This window comes from Pseudopipra pipra, chromosome 19 (assembly GCF_036250125.1).
Source record: "Pseudopipra pipra isolate bDixPip1 chromosome 19, bDixPip1.hap1, whole genome shotgun sequence".
NCBI lineage: Eukaryota > Metazoa > Chordata > Aves > Passeriformes > Pipridae > Pseudopipra > Pseudopipra pipra.
The window spans coordinates 5,040,820-5,061,348 of NC_087567.1; the positions used below are offsets into that span (position 1 = coordinate 5,040,820).

At 51.1% G+C, this 20,529-nt stretch overlaps 1 protein-coding gene across 2 annotated transcripts in view; it reads right to left on the reverse strand.

Moving 5' to 3' along the window:
- The window catches only part of MGAT5B (alpha-1,6-mannosylglycoprotein 6-beta-N-acetylglucosaminyltransferase B), a 64,754-nt gene that overhangs the window by 27,785 nt on the left and 16,440 nt on the right, over nt 1-20,529 (reverse strand). For both annotated transcript variants that reach the window (XM_064675731.1, XM_064675729.1), the window contains exons 3-5: nt 12,987-13,131; nt 1,572-1,684; nt 520-593 (exon numbers count right to left, since the gene is read on the reverse strand). In XM_064675731.1, coding sequence (XP_064531801.1) covers nt 520-593; nt 1,572-1,684; nt 12,987-13,131 — 332 coding nt within the window. The remainder of the gene's footprint in view (nt 1-519; nt 594-1,571; nt 1,685-12,986; nt 13,132-20,529) is intronic.

Sequence of the window (20,529 nt, forward strand, 5' to 3'; positions counted from 1 at the left end):
GTGCAGTGCTGAGGTTATTCCCCAGACACCAGGGAACGTTCCAGATATTTAGAGACAATGTGACAGTGCTTCCTCCTCGCTGTGCTTCTGGCCTTAAACACAGAAACTCCAGGCAGGGAGGGCTGCAGGTAGAGGTGGTCTCACGGAGCTGATTCTGCTGCTGCCTGAACACCTCTGGGTACTGTGGCCTCAGTGGTTTGCATGACTCAAACTAAAGGAACAAGCCTTATTATTGGGGGAAAAAGAGTTACATTTCTCTATCAAAGGCTCCCAGAGAAGATTGGACACCTTCCTTGTGTCTTCTCCTTTATACCACAGCCCTGCTTTGCTTTCCACATCTTTGGCTCTGCTCCTCCTCCTGCACCTTTCCCACATTAAAGTAACCAGTTTTATTCCAGAAACCCTAACCCCTTCCCACTGTCCTTCCAAGTTTAACCCCAGGGGTTGTTGCTTTGTGCCCCTCCCAGCAGTTTCCATTGCAGGTCGAGACCCTCTCCCAGACACAGATCCCCGACTCACCTCCACCTTCCCAGCACAGTCAGGGTACTTGGGGTCCCTGGGCACCTCACACTGGTCCCTCCTGCCTTCCATCACTGCAGAGAGAAAAACTGGGCATGGGGAGAGCCGGGATGTGCCAGTGGGGCAGATAGAAATGCTGGGAGGGGAGGGGAGGAGAGGGGAGGGGATTGGTCTGGCAGCCCCCAAGCATGGTAATCAGCACCACAGTTGCCAGCCCCATCCCACTGAGTGGAGCAGGACACCAAGATATAGGGAGGAAACAGAGGAAATCCACCCTGCTTCCATGCTGAGAGAGTGTTCCCCTTTCCTAAATCTCAGCAGGTCCATTTACAGCACCTCCCTGCTGCCCTCAGCCTGGTCCAGACCCCAAGTCCCACCTATCCTGTAAGCAGGATCTAAGGATGCATTCAACAGCCTTTATGCTGTACACTTGCAACAAAAATTGTCCTGCTGAGCTGCTGAAAGAAGACTCAGATCCCAGAGTCAGCTCTAGAAAAAGGCATAAAGTGACTAAAAAGGTAATAGGATCTTTCCTCCCTCTGTGGTTGGGTTAATAAAAGCCCCCCTCCCTCCTACAAGCCCCTCCTTTGCCCATAACCAAAAAGGCTTGAGGTGGAAGAGGCAATGGAAAGATCTTCCACCTAAAGCCCAGGAACCATGCAGCCACGTGGAGAAACATCTGGATAACCCAGCTGCCCTCCCAGCAGTGCCAGAGTGGGATGGGAATTCTCTTCTGGTGCCGAATTCCATCAGTCCCTGCAAGTTTGGATCCAAACCACCACATTTTTCTGCCCAGGTGTTTGTGCTGGCACCACTCCTCACCTTTAATTTTGCATTTAATTCCCTGGTATTTCTACCTGACAGCCATTCAGGTTTGTCACCACTCCTCTCCCCTGCAGCCACGAGTTTCCCAAGGAAGGTAAACCTCAGATATCTGCATCCATTCCTGGCATTTTTACCAAATTTTTCATGGTAGGCTTGGCTGGATCTTCCTGTTGCAGCAGCAAAACACATAAGAGGTTTGGAGCATGGGGAGTCCCAGGGACACTCACCTTTCCCGTTGAGGAGGCTGTTCCGGAGAATCTGATCGACTTTTATTGCGATGTCCGAGACGTTCTGAGCTATAGCCTGGATCCTCTCCATCAGCCCCGCTGCTGGCTGGAACCTGGGGAGGAAACCAAACTGACCCTGAAAACTTAAGGTCTCATGGTGGTGACACTCAGAGCAAAATTCAAGCCCTTGGAAGCCGCCAGCAGGTTGAACTTAGTTCCAGGATGCAACATGGGAACTGCCGGTCCAGCGTATAACAGGCAAAGAAGTCACTCTGCCTTCCAAGAGGTTTGATTTAAAATGTATGTAAATCAGCATTTATATATAAATTGTGCCGTTCTTCACAGATAAACACGGATGTGCCCGTGCATTTTATGTGGGGAAATATTAAACAGGCTGGGGGAAAAAAAAAATTGGTTTTCATATTTCGGATGCGCTGTGTTTGAAAACCCTCTGCCGAGATTATTGGCTTTGCAGCGCACGTAGGAAGCCGTGCTGGGAAAAAAAGAAAGGAGGAAAAGAATTAAAGTACAGAGAAGAGAAGGTAAAACCGAGGAGGGCTGAGGAAGCTCGTGGGCCTGGAGCAGACTGATGCAAAAACACAGGGGACACATGGATGTCCTGAGTCAGCCCATCCACCAAAGGTGGGAGTCAGTTTTTTCTCCCAGGTAACAAGAACTAGGACAGGAGGAAGCAGCCTCAAGTTGCACCAGGGGAGGTTTAGAATGGATATCAGGAAAGATCTCTTCACTGAAAGCATGGTCAGGCATTGGAACAGGCTGCCGAGGGAAGTGGTGGAATCACCATCCATGCAAGTGTCCCAAAAACAAGCAGATGTTCTTAGGGACATAGTTTAATAGTGAGCTTGGTAGCACTGGATTAATGGTTGAACTTCATAGTATTAGAGGTCTTTTCCAACCTTAATGATTCCATGATTCAGGTGAGTGGATTTCCAGGAGCCCATCAAGGAGCAATGGCAAGGGCAGGGACAGGGTGCCAGGGCAGCACTGCAGGAGCTGGGGCTGAGCTGGGGATCACAGCCCAAGCAAAGCCCACAGACACCTTCCCACCAAGGCTTGTGATCAGATTCCACCAGTCTGAACAGCTGCACATGCCTCTATGGAATTAAACCTGGCAGTCAATACTGTCCTGGGTAAACAGCCCCATTAAACTCATCTACATAACACACCATGTAGACTGAACTGACAGAGCTCTGTAAAGAGGCTGGGTGTCAATTAAAACCTGGTGCAACATGTAAAAGGGCAAAGAGAACTCAATCCATCAGCAGTGGTGCCCTGCCAGGCTTGACAAGGAGTGAGCTCTCCTGCCACTTCCATCACAAACAGCCACCACGTCTCGACAAGCGTGGTTATCACAGTAAATAATTTCCCCTCCTGCAGCATTTGGGTCGTAAGTTTTCCCTCCTGCTGCCGCCGAGATCATTATAATACAAGGAAATGTCATATGCAGTGAGCAAAAACCAAAAGGGCTACCTTGAATGCTCGTGGCACAAAAAAATATGTGCTGATGTCAGGTCCTCCATGGTGGAGTTTTATGTTTGTTCTCCAGCAGATCAGTGAACCCGAAGGCTGGGATTTAAAGTACCTCTGTCCTCAAGGCTAAAAAAATCCTGGTTTTATGAACCGACACTGCTTCGGTTGTTGATTTAAAGTCCATTTGCCAGCAGTGAGCAGCCCACATTTTTCCTTCTGGCATGGTTTATGACCATCAATATTCAGGCTGCACAACTCCACTGGGAGCCACCCATCCCGGGCTTTTAAGAAATAATAATTAAATGCAGAGGACACCATTGCCCCCGAGTCACTTCCAACCTTTGCAGAGAATAAACCCCAGGTATCCCGCTGTAACCACTGCAGCAGGGAGGTTGCTCCTGAGGCCCTGGGAAAATATGGGCACAAAAATAACCTATGATAAGCTGTGCTTGTCAGCACAGCTCTGAGGAGACAAAATTATCCGGCTCTGAGGGCAGTGTGGTTCAGTCAGGCCTGAAAGCTTGCAAACCCCCATTTCTGCAACCCTTTTCCCACCAGCAAGCTGCTGTCAGACCCTGCAAGTGATGCAAAGACACTCAGTAAACAGCTGGGGAGGGCAATTTAGGAGCAAACGTTGCATGGATGCAGTGAATTTAGAGCCAGTGAGCCCAAACTCCTGCTTCCAACAGGAGAGGGGTGTTGGCTTGGTGAAGATGCTCTCCAGGTTTCTCCAACACTTATGGCAACAAGAGGGTATGACCACGGGCACAGCAGCGCTGTTCCCACACTTCAGAGCACCCAGATTAGCCCACAATTCAGCTTCTGCCTCTTCCCAGAAGCTATCCCAATTCTAACTTGTGTCCAAACCTGCTCCCCAACACCCAAGTAATTAGGTGAATCTCAAAAGTCAACAGCAACCTCGGTCCTTACCTCCTCTCTGATGATCTCCAGACCTCAGCTCAGCCAGGGCTGAGCACTGGGCACCCACAAACACGCTCAAACAAAAATCAGGATCGTTATCCTAAATAAAAGGCGTCCTTCCAGGCTCAGCCTCACAGCCAGACAGCTCTGGTGCTGGTTTCCACCGGGTGATAGTTCTGGCCCAGCAGCTATGACAGCTTGCCCAGCTCTTGTAAAGCTACAGCTGCTGCCCAAACACAAAGATTTCACCTCAGAGCCCTTAGATGTAAAATGTATGTCTGAGCATCACAGTTGGCACCTCCAGTTCTCCCAGACAAGACGGTTGCTTTGCATGGGCTCTGCAGGGCTTTCCCCAAAAAACATGGAGGGTTACTGCACAGTGACTCTAAAAAAGTCCACCATGGCTCCTGGTATGTAATTAAAGAAGATGGAAAAAGGCAGAAGGCAAAAAATGTCCCTTCAAAATCTCCCAGCACTTGCACGCTCATCACCCTTACTTGCCAAACTTGCTTCCTCCAAATCCCCGTGACTTTGAGCAAGGGATTTCACGGTTGGGGTGAAGAGCTCCCACATCAGGAGCACTGACAGGCCTCGTGTTTGTACCTGCTGGGTAACAAGGCCATCACTCGAGCAACAAATTTCGTGTAATGTAGTAAGGAGGTGACGAGCAGGTTAAGCATAAGTTACATCACCCATGAGCACAGGGATCTGTCACAAGGACAAGGAAACGAGACATTTAAAGCAAAATCTCAAACATAAAAAAGTTTTCCTGTGCCTCTTAGGAATTTGATGCCTTGTTCTTAGTAACTGGAGACACTGGAAAGGACAAGAAAAGTGGTTTGTTCTGCTCAGTCATAGCTAAGCAGAGCGGGAATATCCCAGCAGGTGGTTCCATCCAACATTGGCCAGCGGAAAGAACTCCTCACTTCCAGCACCACCACTGCCCAGGGAGCAGATTTCTTTGCTTTTTTCCCCCCCTCCTGCTCTTTAAATTTTTCCACAGCGACACTTTAAATGCCACCGAAACGCGCTGGCGCCGTGCCAGCTGCTGAAACTACACTAAATTACCACGGCTTTTCTAGAACAATTTTTAACCTGGGACCTTAAAACCATTTACCACAGCAAATACAGCACTTTTACTCCTAACCATCAATATTGATTTCGCCTTTATTATTTTCAGATTTATATTTCCCTGTGTTGATTAGGATTCAGATCACACTGCGCCTTATAATGCTCTGTATACAGTATTCATCTCGTTTCAAAAACTGCTATTAAGATGTATCTTTCCCCACTGGCAGATCATTTGCCATATAATATAGCCGGAGGTTGAGTTTTCCTCCACTTTTTTATGCATTAATTTGGTTGCCTTCACTTTGTCTCTTGTCCCCAACCCCACAGCACCAGCTCAGATTGAGCCTGTTTATCCCCTTACAAGCCACTGTATTTTTATTGCCTTTTATAAAAGTGGCATTATGAAAAGATGAATCTCTTTCTATTTGTGTGTTGTCTTCATAATACAAGCCCTAAACATATTTGCTTGCTCATCCGATATTTCTTGCTATTAACTGGTGAAAACCACGGCTTTGGGAAGACCAATACAGATGGAGAAAAGCAGATGTTCTGAAGATAATACATCGACAAATTCAACATTCACACAGAGCAGTTTACCAAAGGATTTCAACTTGCTCATTACAAGGCCTGCACTGCTATTTGCCTCCCTAAATGTGTTAAAGTTTTTTGCCCAGAGACCCAAAGCAGAGCAGAAAGTGGCAGGGGAGGGTGCCCAGGGCTGGTGCTGAGCTCTCACTGCTTCCCTGGCTCTGAGGAAAATCACCCACTGATATCCAACCCCACTGCCCAGGACAGGGAGCTGAAATCTCAGAGGCAGCACTGATGGAAAACCCCTCCCAGCTGTGGAAAAAGGGCCTTTCCCATCTTCCTGGCTCCTTTAGCTTTTGAGGCATTGACCAATAAAATAGCTGGGATACCTCCCAGAGAAATGAACCCCAAGGGCATCTCCAGCAGGTCATCCTGAGGGCTCAGGCTCCTCTGCCCATCCATTCATCCATGCAGATGGGATGAGCTCAGACTCATCCAACAGCCTGTGGGGGACGAGCCAAGGAAAGGTCACAGGGATGTGGGGAAAAGGCCTCACACAAGTGCTGGATAACTAAAAAAAGTGATTTAAATCTCCAAGAAGATGGAGAAATTAAGAGCTTTGTTCCCCTGAACTAAGAGAATCCAAGTAAATCTCATCAATGCAGGAAGTAAAACTTTTTGGGCAGATCCATGCCCTTGTGTACATCTCCACATCTTCTCTGAGGTGGTTTGCATCCAAAAGTCCAGGGGCCAGGGCTGCCCACGTGGGAGAGAGCAGGACACAGACACAGGGGGTTACTGGGTGGCTGATGCCTGAAAATTTGGGTCACAGTCCCCTGACACCAAGGACCCAAGGAAGGGTGTGGTGAGAGAGGCAGCAGTGGCTGGGCAGGTGCCCTGCTCAGGAGGCTCTGCTGCATGGTCTGTGTCTTTTGGAATCATAATCCTGGTTTTAATCCTCATCACTCCAGTGCTGGAGCTATTTTCCTAAGCTTGGATAAACAGCCCTGCCTTAGTTTGAGCTGGTGGTCCACGAGGGGAGGGCAGCACCTGCTTTCCCTACTCCGCTTGGGAAAGGCTCAGACCCCCAGGGAGCAGAGCAAAAGCCCAAAGCCATGGTTGCCATCAGCCTGGTAGAAATTTATAGTAACATTAGGGGAAGAAAAGTGGTGGGGCTGAGGCACAGGACTCACTGCTTTCCCCCCTCACTGGAGTGGGCTCTGCCAGGTTGCTCAGATCCTCGGTGCCTTTCCTGACATCAAACGAGGACAGGGATGCAGACTCTGGCTTTGCAAGCTCCCCAAGAGCCACGTATCTGTATCACTGAGAACTGGGTTTAGTCTTCACAGGCAGCTCCAGCCAGTCAACTGGATTAAAAATTAAAAGTGAAATTAAAATATTTGTAAAAAGTCAGAGAACAGAGTTTGCTTCCAGTGTAATTTCTGGGGGCTCTGTATAATGCAATGTTTTCCAGCTCAAGGTTGAGTTAAACAGCTCAATTTCCCCTCTACAAACACCTGAAAAAGGACCTGAGTTCGCTCTGGCCATGTTTGTGCTCACAGGGAAAATATCCCAGAGAATGTGACTTGGGATGGGAGCGTTCCTGGGAAACTCATTTAAAGCAAATACCAGATGATGCATAGGCAGAGCCCTGCCTGAACTGCTCCAACACCAAGTTCCATAATAAATCACTTAATAAATACCAGAGCGTTTAACTCACTGAAGTACTTCCATTTATTTTCATTTCAGTTGATTGTGGTGGGTGATGTTTCTCACACAAATACTTCCATAGAGAACCAGACCAGAGCTAACCCAAAGCCCACAGCTGCACACCCCAGGGGAGGACACTGACATTTTAGCGAGCTGGCAATAAATTCCATGAAAAAAAAACGATGAAAACCAACTTTCCAAGCAAACCCTGTAGCTCACCAACACAGGGAGAAACTGTCAGTAAAGCATAACCAACATAATTAGCTAAAATATTTTATGAATGTTACAAAGTGATCACAGATCCTTCCCAAGCAGAACACAAAGCTGAAGCCACAAGCCCAAATCTTCGTTTTCCTCCTGACTCCCAGAGCAAAACCAAACTGAGCCACATGCCTGGACAGCAGCGGGTTTATTGATGGGAATACAAGGGATCATGAAAAGGAGGGTTACGGGATTGTCACTTTGTTGGGACATAAATCAGACGTATTTATCTACAGGCTTGAGTAGCCTGATGTAGGCTGTGAGAAACCACCTCCAGTGAGCTGGGAAGGCATTGCCAGCCTCACAGCCTTGACTAAAAGAGATCTGCCCGAAAGTTAGACCAAACCCACCAGTTTTGATCACTATCCCTGGGGCAGGAGATCCCCTGGGCAAGACACAGCCCTCAGCCTCACATCTCCTTCGCCAGCTGCTTCATGGTCACGCTCTGTTTAATTTTAGCAGGGTTATTTTGGCAGGCTGTGTTTCCACTGTCAGCACTGCAGCCTCCCCTGACACCCCTCTCCAGCATGTCCATACCCCCTAGCTGGGACACCCCCAAGCCCATCCCTCTGGAGAGGGCTGCTTGCTCCCAGCTGCTCTGAAATCAGGGACACCTGGTGGAGGGTTGACGGGATCTGGTTTTCCTTGTAGGGTAAAGCACACACAGCCTGGGAAAAGGCACACTGGTGCCACACTCCTCCCCACCCCACATCACCAGTCCCTCAGCACTGTCCTGATGGGACTGGGGCCCAGGGCTGTCCCTGTACAAGCCACCTGAGACAACACAACCAACTGCTCTTTGCCTCCAGGTGTTAATGCATCAAGAAGCCTCATTTGCAAGCCCTGTGATAAAGCAGCCCCTGATGTGTCAATGCTTTGGCATGGAAAAGGCACAACAAGCAAAGCCTATCACAGAATTAGGATCAGCAAATCGAGCTGAAAGTGTTGGTGGAGGTACAAGCCTGGGAGCAGGAAGGGTGTGAGTGACCTGGGCACCTATTTCCTCACTGTGCTGGTGATGCCCATCACCCTCTGGCTGTGGGGCTTTTCCATGAGGCCACAGCCCCTCAGGAAAGGTGGGAGCACATGGATGAACCCTGATTCCCGTGCTAATGGCACACAGCCACCTCTCCACTCTGCCTTAGAGAGAAAAGCAATTTATCTCAGCTGCCCAGGCATGAATTTCCCCATGTATGTCCTCTCCTGACCCTGATGGGTACCCCAGTCCCCCAGCGACCCCTTGAGCTGTTCCCACCCCCTCCAAGCTAACACTGAAACCATCCAGGACCAGGCTGGAGTCTCCCTCAGGAGCTGGAAAGAAACTACTCACAGCCTCTGCCAGGATGAAATAGGTTGTGCAACCTGTGAGGAAAGCAAGTGCCAGGGAGGATAGTTCCTATCTCTTGATGCACCCCTGATGCTGCCCCTGTAGCTAAGCTCTGCTTAGCAGAACAAACACCCAGCAAAGCTGGACTTTCATCACAGGACAGGTCTTACTTTCCCCATGGGCTGCTCCAAACAGCTTTCACACCCTGCAGCACCATCTCCCCTTGCCAATGCCCTCTCTGAGCCCCACAGTGTGCTGAGAAGATGGGGAGAAGATGCACAGAGGGGTCTCAGACCACTCCAGGCTCACCTGGGTAGGCAGGGATCATGGCATTTGGCAGTGATTTCACTCCAGCCAGCTTACCAATGGCAACAATTCAGGAATTAATAGAGCCAGGCTGGCAGGATGCAGGAACATCATCCATTTAGTGTCATATTGCAAGACTTTTAATTACTGGGGGAATATGGAGTCATGTAATGATTACAAGAACAAATACTTAAAGTGTGTGGAAATTAACTGAGCCTTGGCAGTAATTAAGCTTGAAGATTAATCAGTCGTTAGCAAATAACACCCTTTGCAGGCTAACCAGTACATGGGGAAGAGGGATGACCAGGGATGGCAACGCTGCAGATCTCAGCCTCTCCCTCTGCCATATCCTTGCGGGATGAGGTGGGCAGGCACAGCCTAACTCTTGGAAAAGGGCTTCTCTGAGCCCCAAAACTGTCAGGTTATGGTTCCAGTTTGGCTCAGCCAGTTCAGACCCCCTGCTCACCTTCCTCCCTCCCAAGCACCTTCCATGGAGAGATCAACACTTCCACTGCAAACTATCTCCCTTGCCCAGTAAACAGCTCTCCAGGAGGCTTCCATAAGTACTCCTAATTTCCTTCCCCTCTGATGATTTACAACTGTTGTATTCAATTAACAGCAGTATTGATTTTTCTGCAGCTGACTGGCAGGCTGCTCACCCTCGTTAGGGAATCCATAGCTTCCCTTCCCAGCACGGGCAGGGTGTGGGCAGGATGCAGGCAGCAGGAAGCACAGGCAGGGCTGGAGAAGGGATCCAGCCAACACCTGGGGTTCACAAGTGCAGCCCGTGTCCTTATCCCAGCGTGACATCCCACAAAACCCCAGGGCAGCTCTTCTAAGGAGGATGTTGGACATTTGGGTTTTTCCAAGAGTTTTACCTGAAGCATTTCAAGAGGCTGGCGGGCACCTGTGTGGTATTCAATCAGACAGCCCCCACGGAGCAAAAAAGCTCTTGGAGAGACGTTCAGCCACATGAAGCTGCCTGCCCTGGCAGCTGGCAGGCTTTCCAAGGCAGGTCATTAATTCCACCCTGTATATTTAAATTCCTCCTTGCACTTTCCAGGGGGTAAAGCCACCCCAGCCCCCCACTGGAGTGGTACAGCACTCACAGACTACTCCACAAAGCCCACCAAAGCCTTCACTTCCTTCCTCTCAGCCAGGGCTCTGCAAAAACAAGCCCTTCTGATTTTGTTGGAGATCCAGCACTAAGCAGGAGAGCGCTTTGTAAAAACAAGAATTAATCCACTTTTGGGCAAGTGGAACCACAAAGCCCCCGCTCGCGGCTTCGCTGAGCGGGAAGGACACCAAGGCGGCCCCCGCGCAAACCAGAGACGCTTTGAAGACTAAAATCCCTTTGAAATTAGCACCCTTTAATTGTATTATCTTTTGCTGACAGCTTCAAGTCGGTCACTGGTGATCAAAGAGACAGAGAGAGGGAGGGAGGGAGAGAAGCCCTGGGTGGAATCCCGGGGTCCTGATGACGAACAGCACCCGGGCACCCCCGTGGGGCTGGTCTGGGCCCAGGAGGCACTGCTCAGTCCCAGGGTGGTTGGAGGTGCCCATTCCTCCTCAGCACAGGGGGTCTCCAGGTTACCCCCAAAGGAACAGGGACCTCAGCATCACCATTCCACAGGGTCTCAGCCCAAGTTTTGCACCAGATGCTATTTGATTCCCCCTGGTTTGCTCCACTCAGCTCTGGAGAGCATCCAGCAGGGTCAGCATGGAGCCAGGCTCTGCTCAGAGCAGGGTGGCAGACAGGGTGTATTGGCTCTACACCCTTTCAGCTGCCTCATGTACCCTGCAAAGGGTAGCAGGGACTGGGACAAGCTAAGAAAGGATACTAAGGCTGAGGGAGCACGAGCAGCAGCAGAGATGGAACCGCTCAAACCCAGCAAAGCTGCAACACTTCCAACACATCTCCTCCGAGCACAGACCAACCCAGGGCTGCAAGGAAGGAGGGAAGCGCTTGGGAAAGGCTTTACAAGTGTTTGCAAATGTTGCCAGTGCTTTACAGACTGTCACAGCAAGAACCCACCCACAAGAAACCCCACCTCAGTTGTTGCTTCACCTGGAGATGCTCTGCCCCGTGACCAGAATCTGATCCTCAGAGGCCACAGGAGAAAAAGGAGAGGTGACAGATCTGTTTGGATGCAGGATCAAGTGAAGGGACTTGAATTCAACTGATTTATAAAAAGCAAAAGGTGATTTATAAAGAGCAAAAGGTGATAAACCGATCTCTGATTTTTTTATTCCTGAAAACTAAGACATGTTAATCTCAACCACTCAGGCCCATCTGAGCACACACACAAAACTCGAGGCTGTTTTGATGTGGGTCCATGTGCTCCCACCCTCTCTAGTCTCCCCAAGTGATGGCCTTGGAGTCACCAGCCACATGGCAGATCTGAAACACCAAATCCCCATTGCCAGCAACTGTTGCCAGTCCACAGAAACGCTTTCAAGTTTATCTTTTGGCTGCTGATGTACAGAAATTACCACCACCTGAAGTTACTGCTTCTTTTAACACAAGATCGGCCAAGAAAAACATTAAATGTGAGCAGGCACCTCGCAGTGGCTGGCTGTAATAGCCCTGGCCATTCCTCTCCAGGATTACTGGTGATCTTGTACACTTGGGTACCAGCCAGACTCGTAACGACAAAATCCCCAGCGCCTGCCATTACCAAGGTAAATCATGTTTTTTCCAGTGGCTGAAATGACGCTACATAAAAGGCAAGACCAGGCGCTGCACGGCTGCCTGTGCAGCTCTAACTCAGGTGTGCAGGCAGTATGGCAGAGCTCAGCCCCTAATTACAGGCTCACTTACTCTATTTTCCACTACAGGCGCAAAAGAGACTCGTTAGGAAAGCGAGGGAGAGAAAGGGAAATGGGGATGGGGAAAGGGAGGCACAGGAAGCCCCGCGGACTGTGGAGCACGGAGACAGCAGGAGGTGGAGGTGGGAATGCCAGGGGATGCACCACAGCTCCTGCACTGGTGGCACGTAACAGGGGGCAGCAGTGACCATTGCATGTCACACCCCTGCCATCCACCTCTCACGTGCCACCCGTGACTCCACCTGAACAAAACCCACGCTGGCGTCTTTTCCACACTGCAGTTCGTCCCCAGAGCTGCCCACCTCAGCTTTTTCATTTCTGCTCCACCGCCCTTCCAGTCACCATCTTTGCAGGTCTCGGCATGACACTCAAATTAGTATCAATAAATGTTTAAAGGCTCCCAAAGCACAGGGAATTGACTCTTTAGCAAACCAGCACGTCACGATGGGAAGGTCTGATGGCATCTCTCGAGCTGCCGGTCAAGATGTGCATCACGGGGAGCCAGAGCACCATTATAAGCCCTTTTGCACATTTTAAGCCTGGCTCAACTCCAAGGCTAAACATCTCAGCCCTGGACTTCAAGTAACAATCAGTTCCACAGCTGCCTGAGGAGTATGGGCACAAAGAAAGTGTCCCGAGCTCGCTCCGGATTTAATGACAGAGGGAACACAGCCCATGTACCAGCTGCTGCTCCAGCCCTCAGCGAGTCCCACCTTCAGCTCCACCACAGCATAGCACCCTCCCACACTGCAACACCAGCAGTCAGGACAGATGCTTCTAGAAACCTCAAAAAAATTCACAGTAAATTCAGAAATCCCAAAGGAAAAGGGTTCCAGAAGTGGCAAACAACAAGACTACACAAGATCTGTCCAAGCCCCTTGTCCTGGCGGGCTCCACCCTCCCCACACAACAGCTCAGCACACCGGGGTGTTTTGCTCCTCAGGGTCTGCACAGGGCATCAGCCAACTGACCTGTCCAGAGGGAATCGTGCCTCATCCCCTTTGTGGAAGTCAGTGCTGTTCTCCAGCCTGGCCAGGATGTCCATCCTCTTCATCAGCATCTCCAGCATGTCGCTCATCCTCCGCAGCACCCCCCGGGACTCCAGCGTGCCCATCACTGCAGGCACACAAAGAGCAAGTGAGACATGGTGACAACTGAGCTCTGCTGTGTCCCACCCAGAAAATCCCCCTCCCCACAGCTTCAGCCCCAGAGCTGCCCATGGTCTTGTGCTCTCCAGCCCCACAGGTGGGCTCGTGGTGCATGAACCACACCAGTGCTCTGCTGTCCCCAGTATCCCCTCCCCAGCTCTGCCAACAGACCCATAGTTCATCATCCTGCCCAAGCAGGGTGAATCCCTGTCTGTGCCCAAATCCAGCTGGGCTGCTCCAGCTCCTGAGAGCCAGCAGTTACACCAGCCCTGGATCCAGCCTCCTCACCTGCCTCTCCAGGTATGAACTCCTGAATTATCCAGCCTGTCCTGAGGGGTTATGAGAAACTAACTTTATTCCCAAGCACTAACCAAACAGCCCTTAATTTTTCACTTCTATTTTTCACTCTCCAAGACCCACCTAGCCCAGCATCCTGCCTTTGACAGCAGCCTGCAGGGGATGCTTAAGGAAAAACATGGGAAACTGAGCAGCAACACATCCTCGCAGCAGCACCGGATTTTCCTGTTACAGAGAAGAATTTATTTCCTACCCAAATCTGCTGTAGGGTGGGTGGTCCAGCACTGGAAATAGCTCTGTCTCAAATGCTGCATCTCAGCAAACCCCCCCCCAGCAGGGCAGGCCCCCAATTCCCAGCCCTATTTCACACTCTGGGTCCTATGGGTTTGTACTGCACTGACCTGCTGCTGCATTGAAAGCACTGGGGATACACAGGAGCCCCTGGCTCCCAGTTTGATTTTGCCATCTAGTGACAGGCAGCCTGAGCCTGGAGCCAGGGAACAGAAAATAAAGCTCCTGTTTCATCTCAGAGCGGCTCATTTCACGTTGGTAATAACTTAATCAGTGCATAATCCCCTGAACCTCTCCCGTTTAGCTTATCTCCGCCGTGCCACTCACATGTGCTTTTCAAGAGGCAGCACATATTTAATTTAGGGAGCAGTAGGAGCCGGGCGGGCGGCGCGGGGAAGGCGAGCCCTGGGTGGCTATCGGGTGACTACTGGCGCTTGGGAACACCTCCTGCACCCCCAAACAGAGGCACAACCAGCCTTGCAAAGCCAGAGCGGGCTGTGCCTGGCGCATCCCCGGGATCCCCCACCCTGGCACAGTCCCCTGCACCCAGCTCAGGTGGTGGGATGGGCATCCCAGTGGCATTGTGTGCCCTGGCATGGTTTTCTCCTCACCACAGGAGCTGACTCAAGCTGCTGAGCACGTCAAATAGCAGAAAGGCTTGAATGCAAGGCCTGGATGGTTTGGGTTTGGGACAAGAGCGGTGTATGGCTGTTTTGGGATGGAGCTGCTGCAGAGCCACAGCCCTGGCTCCATCCCCACTCCCCCAGTAATTCACCCACTGACTCCAGCTCCAGATGCTGTGGTGCTGGAGCCAGGGGTTGGTTTCCAGCTCTGATGGAAGAAGGCTGCACTGGCACTGCAGCTGAACTGGGGGCTCCAGCACCCGCACAGCCCGGCTCTCACCCCGGCAGGCGCCGGGAAAGCGTCGGATCACCGCGGCTGTGCCGCTGTCGGACACACGGCATGTGAACACAGGGTTAGGAGCCAACCCTCAACCCCTCCAAGAAGCTGCCACCGGGCCAGCCAGACCTCGCCAAGGGCTGTCTCCCACGCCTGGCTGAGATTATCAGCAACACATTATTTTTCCTGACGCTATCTAACAAAATGGAAGAAACATTGAGAGCAAAAGCAATTCCTCAAAAAAGAAAAAAAAAAACCAAAAAAACACCACTACCATTCATGGAGACCGAAACTGGGCTCTTCCCCAAACATCCCTGCAGTCCTGTGGCTTCTACTTGAACTGGTGGGTGCCCAGACCTCCCTGGATGGGTCTGGGAATACAGGAGCCCCCTTGGTCCATCCCACCAGGAAGGTCTCCCAGTCCCCTGGGTGAGATACAAGTCACAGCCTGTCCCACTGAAGAGCAGCAGCAGTAATGAACTTGCAATTAAAAGATGCTATGGGGGGAAAAATGTGGAAACTTGGAGACCTCGGAGCTCCATTTTGACAGAAGCCACCCCAAACACAGCTGAGCAAATCAGGCAAAGGCACAGCCAAGGAAAATAGAAAAGCTCCAAGATGGGCTCAGGTCAGAAAATCCACATTACTTATTTGCCCACAGACTGAACCTGCTCCAGTGACATCCCTCCCACAGCCAGGCTCTGTTCAGCACCCTCTGCCCACCCCCCAAATGGGGATTTCCATTTGGAATTTGCTCCTGCTCTGACATGCTAGCATGGCCAGCAGGCCAGAGCTGAGACCTTGAACTCAGTTTTTGAGTGGGACAGAGATTGCTCATCCTTCTTGGATTCTCCTGTGCCGGTGGGTGAAGCTGGAGGTCAGGAAAGGGACCTGACACAGCCCCTACAGCTGGCTAGAAAGGTTGAAACCACAACATCGGGTTTCCATGGACAGAGCAGTACCCCTGGCACAAGGATTTGGATCCCAGCTTGTTTGGGGGGGTCAGGCTGTGATGGTTTGCTGGAGGACACAAGGATCATACCTGGGAAGGCAACGGAGATGACCAAGAGCTGCTTTTGCAGCTCACACTGAGCCCCAATCAGTAGCCAGGCTGCATTTTGTGAATTACAGAGGCTTGTTTAGTGGTGCAGCTCATTTGAATTTTAAATGGCTGCTCTAAAAGCCTGGGCAGAGCTGGTCCCTGCAGGAAGAGACCTGGGGGGGTCCTGAGGGGTTTGGGATGGGTCTCAGGAGCCTCTCCAGCCCCACCAAGGGAGCCCAGTGCTGGCCTGGGCAGGGGCACAGGGAAACTGAGGCACAGAGCTCATGTTTCTAGCAGGCAGCAGTGAACTGATGTTTGTGCCAGGCACCCCAGGGTGCTCAGTGCCAAGTCCCCACTGCCCAGACTAAGCTCCCCAGGGATCACCAGGGGATGGAGATTTCCTTCTGCTCAGGCCACACTCCAGGCAATCCAGGCAAGGATGCCTGCTCCAAGTCCTCACCACAGAAGCACAGCTAAGAAGACAGTTCTGCTCCCAAATCACTAATGAGGAACGAGGATATTCCCACTGGGGAAGAAAACCATTTCCCCTCGGACCCCAGAGAAGCCAGCAGCAAGTGGAGCCACAAGCTCCAGCCCCACAGCTGAGCCCCCGCCACCAGCCTGGCCCCCCCAGCGCTCCCACTGCCTTCCCTGAGATTTCCCTGAGATTTCCCCTCATGTCACTGCCACCATCCAGTTTCCCAGCTGGTTTCGAGCGATTCCAGGATGCTTCTCAGCAGCAAAGCTCTGAGCTTTGCTGTCAACACTGAGATGAGATATTCCTTCTCCATTAAATAAAAAAAAGAAAACTAAGTAAAAATAGTAATTAAAAAAAAAAAAAATTCCCAGCCTTCCCTGCGTTATCTTTCAGGGCACCCTGCCAGAACAGCAGAGCTGTGACAGGGCACAGCTCCCCCAGCCCTCCCCCGGCACTCAGAGATGAAGTCGAACCTTTCCCTCATCAACACCTCTCTCTTTCTGTTCCTGGTTTTTGTTGTTGTTGTTGTTGTTCCAGCAGCTTAAGGAGGCTAACAACGACCTGACATTTTTTGCAATGATTATTACATCTCTTGGAAAGTGTGTCTCATTAAAAGCTAAAGAAAGGAGGAAAAGTGCTGAAGCGACCCTTTTAAAAATGCAAGAGCCAGGATTAATTTGTTAACCTGAAGCAGAGAGCCAGACATCTGCCAAAGGGCTGCTCAGCTGCCTGAGCCATCGATGGGGATTCAGAGGATGGAAGCAAGCCCAGCCAGGACCCCCAGCTTCTCCCTGAAGCCAGTGATGAAGATGCCCAAAAAAGAGTTACAAACAGCACTGCAGGCAGCCAGGATAAACCCAAACCTGACTCAACAGCATGAAACCCCAGTAAAATAGTCCTGCAAACCACTTCCTTCAACCAAGCTGCTAATTACTAAGGAAAAAATATTCTAATTTCCCTTGATAATCAGCAGTGATGGGAAAGAAAATACAAGTAAACCCGATCGACAGATTAATTGGAGTTTGCTAAAGTGTGACAGGGTTTTGACAGTTTTCTGAGTGGCAGCCACGCTTTCAAGGCAATCACTGAACTGACAGAGGTTTTCATAGCAGCACTAGGAAATAATGATTGCAATCAATCATATCTTACCGGATTTCATGAGACATGCTGGTAAACACAGCAGAGGGAGGAGAATTATTTATGGTGCTTCAGAAGAGCATACAGCTAAGTAATTGGATGAAATCAGGGGAAAAAAGGAAAGCATCCCCTAAGGGTGATGTCTCCTGGAAAAACGAATACTATCTCTGTGAAACCAGCGGAATAGTCAACAGCCAATATGCTCAAATTTGGATGGGTTGAAACCCAAGGGAATTCACTAATGATGCACTTCTCTTTAAAATACCTTCTTGGAGTGAACACAGCCGTGGGCAAGCGTTACCCCCCTGCCACTACCTGCCACTGGAACCTCCAGGAACGGGAGCCAGGGTGAGTGTGCGGGGGAGTTTTGCTGCATGTGCCGACCTGAATGCGAGGGTGAAGTTCAGTGCCAGATGCCTCAAGGATTCAGTGACCCTTGTGGGTCCCTTCCAACTCTGCAGGAACAGGGAGCAGCTGAGAAAGCACCATTTCATGGAGCATCTCTGGCACAGGGACTCCCTGCTGGACAGCCCAGCACAGGGCTGGGACCAGTGGGGATGATGTGAAGTGACGCTGGCAAAGACCAGGTTGTGCTACAGAGGAAGGAACAAATGGGAAGGAGTTTCCTGTCTGAGACACTGTGATTTGGGATCCTGAGCATCCTCCCCACACCATCCCCCCACTGCTCACACTGGGAAGCCATCTCCACAAACAGGGATGGAGCATGTAGGATGTCACCCTGTCACACCTGTGTGGGGCTCTTGGATGCTTGGGCTGAGGTTTTCAAAAGGAGCTAAAACCCCTCAGGAGAACAAAAATGGCACTTTGGGGGCATGTTCCCTTGAGCCACTTGGACTGATTCACACCTCCTCGCCCTGCAGAGCTGCTGGACCTTGTTGGCAGCTCCCTGTCCCTGGGTCACTCAGCCCCATCCTGCTCCAGGGAGGCTCACAATGCTCAGCATTCATGCTGAGAAGATGGGAAAGAACATTTCCACCCAAATCCAAGCCATTTCAAGGACAGTAAAAGCCTCCCTTACCCATCACTGGCATACTGCAGGGAGATCAAGGCACAGCCTTGACCCACATCTCCACAGATGCATGTGAACAGCACCCAAAGCATCTCCCTGACATTTAAAATGCAATTCCATGCTGTATCCCCGTTGTCCATATCATGGCTGGTTTGCTGTTGGTTCCCTCCCTTCTCAGACAATCAGGCACATCCCTGCCTGGCCATCCCCAAATGCTCTGGTCCAAGAAGGGAATTTGCTCAGAGGTGGTCAGATGTTACTCACATCCATTGAAAATACCAGCTGAATTAATTTCCATCTAAAGCATCGTTTGCTTGGCTTTGGTTTCCTCCTTTAAAGAACAACTCCAGGCTACTTAAACCCCTCAAAAGGACAACGTTATCTTGCAGGATTTATTGGAGAAGAAACTGGAGGATCCCCAACATGGTGCAGCCAGGCCCAGACCTCACTGCCCAGCTCCTCAGGTGGTGGTACCCAGGGCTGTTCCCAGCCCATCCTCCCATGAGGGCACCCACCCCAGCACGTTCCCAGGGAGCAAAGCCCCAGCCTTTCAATTCTCTGCCCCTCTCATGTTCCCCCATTTACTTTCACTATTGATTTCAATTCAAGCAGATTAAAAGACCAAACAGCCAACTAGCCAAGGGCTAACCCTGACACATAATCCATTACAATCACAGCCCAGAGACCCAGCACTAACTGGAAGCACAAAAGCCCAAGGCCAGGCTCAGGCTGGCAGTGATGGCCACTTTCCATTTCCCTCCCTTAGGGGAAGCTGCTCCAGGGATGTGCGAGGTCCCACTGGGTGGTTGTACCCCTCAAGGGGCTCCCAGCCAGTTACTGCCACCAGCAAATCCACTCACATCTGCCATTAAACTGCTATGGATTTTATTAATTTATACAGAGAAAATACAGACCTGCTTAGCCAGTGCCCCAACAGAAAAAAACACCAGGAGCTGCCACATACCTGGAGGCACACACGAAGCAGTTTGGGGGCTACCACTGAAGCAGACACTTTGGCACAGCTCCAGCTGCACCATCGACCTGCTGCTGACCCCCCAGCTTTCCTACAGCACCCCCACACACCAGCAGTGCCTGGGGTCCCCAGAGCAGTGCCAGTGTGTCACAGAAGTTCCCCAGCTGAAAGTGAGACTCAGCCGTGCCGTGGCACACATGGTGCCCAAAGCAGCACCAGCAGGTGGGAAATGACCCCATTTGGTCCCATAAATCTCTCCTGGAGGCATCCTGTCACCCCTGCAGCCTGGCACCGCTCTGCTCACCTCGCCTGGGGACTGTCACATCCTTGGGCTCCATTATCCTGCATTGCCAACAGCTTCATGAGCAGCGAGCTGTACCTCCCTCCCCCTCCCACAGGGCAAGCAGGTTTGAATCAGTCCAAGTGACTAAAGGGAACATGACCCCAGAGCATTATTTTTATGCTCCTGAGGGGTTTTAGCTCCTTTTGAAAGCCTCAGCCTCTCCCACCCCAGCACGCTGCAGGTTCTCCCCACAGGGTGATGCTGTCCAGGAGGACGATACCCCAGAAGGTCTCATGGAGGAGGTTGGTTAGAGGAAACCACAGAGAGGTCCTGAACACACCTCAGCCTCCATCCAAGGTCCTACCAGCCTTCTTCAAGCCTGCACAGAGTGTGGAGAGGGGTGCCAGCCCAGTGTTCCTGTACCAACCCTGCTGGGTCTGGGGTCTTGTTCCTCCCTCGGGGCAGCCCTTCAGTTGTGGGACCCCAAGCTGAGCCTGCAGAAGGGGCTCCTGATGCTTCTCTACCCCAACCAGCTCCCATTGTTCCCACATCTGAAAGGAAACACCTGTAGGAGCAGCCTGCAGCTCTATCTCCACCCAAACACTTTCTCTCCCTATTTCCATACAAATAAGAAAAGGCACAAAGCTGAGCAATACAAACAGACACTTACACTCCCACCCAGGAGTGTTTCATTGCTGCAAAGGAGAGCACAGGGCTGTTTCCCCCAGCTTTTACTACTTCTTACCTCCCCACACACATCAGAGATCTGATGTTCCCTCTGGGACATGAAGACAGTCCACAGGACCATCTCCTCCTCTCCTCAGCAGCCCCAGGAGATGGGCTAGAGGAGCTGAGGAAGAGGAGATGAATACACACAACCCCAGCACAAGCTGCAGTTCAGCTTTTATTTAATGGTTGGGGTTTTTTTAGCCCAT